The sequence below is a fragment of the Argopecten irradians genome, chromosome 3 (assembly GCF_041381155.1).
Source record: "Argopecten irradians isolate NY chromosome 3, Ai_NY, whole genome shotgun sequence".
In the NCBI taxonomy this organism is placed as follows: Eukaryota; Metazoa; Mollusca; class Bivalvia; order Pectinida; family Pectinidae; genus Argopecten; species Argopecten irradians.
Window position 1 is genome coordinate 22,446,225 of NC_091136.1, and position 2,865 is coordinate 22,449,089.

Sequence of the window (2,865 nt, forward strand, 5' to 3'; positions counted from 1 at the left end):
AAATTTTCACAGGCAGGCAGAAAATGTATTTTCCAATCGGTAAATAAGGTAGTGAAATATATTATTGCTGTGCTGAGTCATAGCAGTGGTTGAAAATATCAAAGAATCGTTTTATGATTTTGTAAGTTGGAAAGCGAATATGAGAAATAACGATTCATGATACGTAATTATATTTGTAGTCCACTAATGTCATTACAGAAATATATATGAAGAAATATGCTTTAGGAAATTATCAGCAAGATAACGAACTAATCCTTGGATCTCACAAGATGGCGCCTGTTTGATATTTGTGTTTCTGTAACCTACTTGTAAAAGCGTTTAACTAATTATCCATATGGACATGATGTGTGTTATACATATCATTCGAAAGAAAAAATGCTGATCTACATGAAAATGTGGAGAAAACATCTTTAGCAAAATGTTTTACAATATAAATCCATGTTTATATTGAAAATTCCTCGACAAAAAATCGAATTATCGACAGAAAATTGTAAAAATATACGATTCAGGAGCATATCTAACTTTTCTCGATGAGATATTTCGAATCTCAAGACAAAAACCTAAAAGTTCATATGAAGATGATAAGTGACTATGTTTTATTAAATCAACCAGGAGTTGTTAAAGTTGGGTTAAGAAACACATATTTGTGTATCAGAGCATTGCAGTGAGAATAAAGCAAGCGCGCTGTGGGGGTGTCTTCGACGACGTCCGAGCAAAATACGTAAACAGGCGGTTTTTCAAAATTTTTGTCATTCTCACTTATACCACGGTACAGGAAGGATATCCAACGCATCACCATGAGCGCCGCACCAGCTTCTCCAGCCAAGAAAGCCAAGAAGGCAACCAAGCCAAAGGCTCCAGCAGCCCACCCTACTTATGCTGCGATGATTGCTGCAGCTATCACCGCCCTGAAGGAAAGAAATGGTTCTTCAAGAATCGCCATTAAGAAGTACGTCCTGGCTAACTACAAGGTCGCCGATGACAACAAAACCAAAGCCGCATTAAACACTGCACTGAAGAATGGCGTGAAAAAGGAAACACTCAAGGCTGTTAAAGGATCATTCAAGCTCGCAGAAAAGCCCAAGGCAGCCAAGAAAGCCGCACCCAAGAAAGAAAAGAAGCCAAAGAAGGCTGCAGCAGCTAAGCCAAAGAAAGCAAAGAGTCCCAAGAAAGCTAAGAAGCCAGCAGCAGCTAAGAAGCCAGCAGCAGCCAAGCCTAAGAAAGCCAAGACTCCCAAGAAGGCCAAGAAACCAGCAGCTAAAAAACCAGCAGCTAAAAAGCCAGCCACTAAGAAAGCAGCCAAGAAGCCCGCCAAGAAGTAAACACTTCTTATCACCTGGTCATGATTGACCATTTCACCATAAAAGTCCTTATCAGGACTACCCATATCACTCAAAAAGTCCCCGATGATATCTCGAGAATATACGCATTTTATTTCAGCTGAAGCCGTTATCCGGCATTCGCTTTATAGAACGTATTTGCTTATTAAGCACAGGAAATCAATTATTTTATTTTCGATCATAGAAAGCATACTTATTCAGACCTAATATACAAAAAGTAAAAGTGCTTACACAACCTGTTTACAAGTTTATATAGGTGTCCTTACACACGTAAAACAAACTGATTCTCTCTGGTGTTTATAATCTGCCCGAAAGCTTGGATTTTGGCAGCACCTAACTGTCAATACATTAGGTAAGACAAACTTGACCTCAGGCTGTTGTCATGTCAACTGTTTGATAAGTGAACCAGATCAGGTCAGGCTATTTATTCCTTTGCCTTTGATGAAACGGGTATTGTGTATATGTTCTCTCTGTAAAGTTTTATTGTTAATTAAGCTTTTGTTTTTACCTGAATAGAATTTCGGTTAACATCTCATGATATAACCGAATAGTTTCATATAGCGTACTACAGAATAAGCCATTAAAAGGTAATTTTATGAATGCCAGCCGCTATACAAATCTGCAGTTAAATTTGTTTTTGTTACCTAAAAATTAATTTTAATGGTGGCGACAACAAAACCACAAATTATTAAAAGATCCTTAAAATCCTGTCTTTTTCTGAAGATAAAATTATCCAATGTTTTCGTTTGTTTATTCTGTTTGGTAAAAGAGTCAACAGCTTACTTATTCCGTCTTCATTTAGGTTTACATTTGATGAAGCGAGTTTCTCACTGTATTTACAAATGTCCACAAAAAGATTGAAAAACAAAAACAAAAAAAGAAAAAAACAAAAAAAACCCACTTCGTTTAGCATTCAATCTCATGATCGAATTATCATAGGAAACTCTAAGCGTACGCGGGAACAAAGTTCATGTTCCGAGAACGTTACAGTTACCGGATCACTAACGACACTGACATTCTCAACTTATTTTCGTTTAACACGGAGAAACTGAATGAATAAAATAGGTAGATACTTTTTCTGACAAACTTCTCATATTCAATACCGTCTTTCCAAATATGAAAGATTTTAGGTATTTATAACGTAATGACAGCTACTGTAACTAAAAAAATCCAGAGATTTATTGATGGCAATTATATTGATATCAGGACATCACCTAACACTTGTGACGAATGCTTAAAAAAAGTTTGGAAAGTATTCCGTTTCATCACCTTTGTACTTGATTAAAGGGGGGCCACTCTTGAAATAAAGTAAGCTTAATGGTTGTTGATGTTGGACCGATGCTGTAGCACGACTTGTAGTAATGGCGAGTTGTTTGAAAATATGCTATGTTAACATTTCTTCAAACCTTTCATCAGGATAGTCCGGTAACGCATGTTAAATAGGTTGTGGTCATCAAAGAGTTTTACAAATGGACTTTGGCGTCAAAATATAGACGACGGCATTTCGTAGGAATTCTAAGCCAGA

The 2,865-nt window shown here is 36.7% G+C and overlaps 1 protein-coding gene across 1 annotated transcript; it reads left to right on the forward strand.

Moving 5' to 3' along the window:
* Positions 1 to 629: 629 nt before the first annotated feature.
* On the forward strand, positions 630 to 1,386 carry LOC138319975 (histone H1-delta-like). The gene has a single exon (XM_069263081.1). It carries the CDS (start codon positions 798 to 800, stop codon positions 1,320 to 1,322), a length of 525 nt encoding a protein of 174 aa, XP_069119182.1. The 5' UTR covers positions 630 to 797; the 3' UTR covers positions 1,323 to 1,386.
* Positions 1,387 to 2,865: the final 1,479 nt, after the last annotated feature.

What these genes read in the sequence shown, in the direction of transcription:
- LOC138319975 (XM_069263081.1), top strand. Translation starts at nt 798, where the DNA reads ATGAGCGCCGCACCAGCTTCTCCAGCCAAGAAAGCCAAGAAGGCAACC.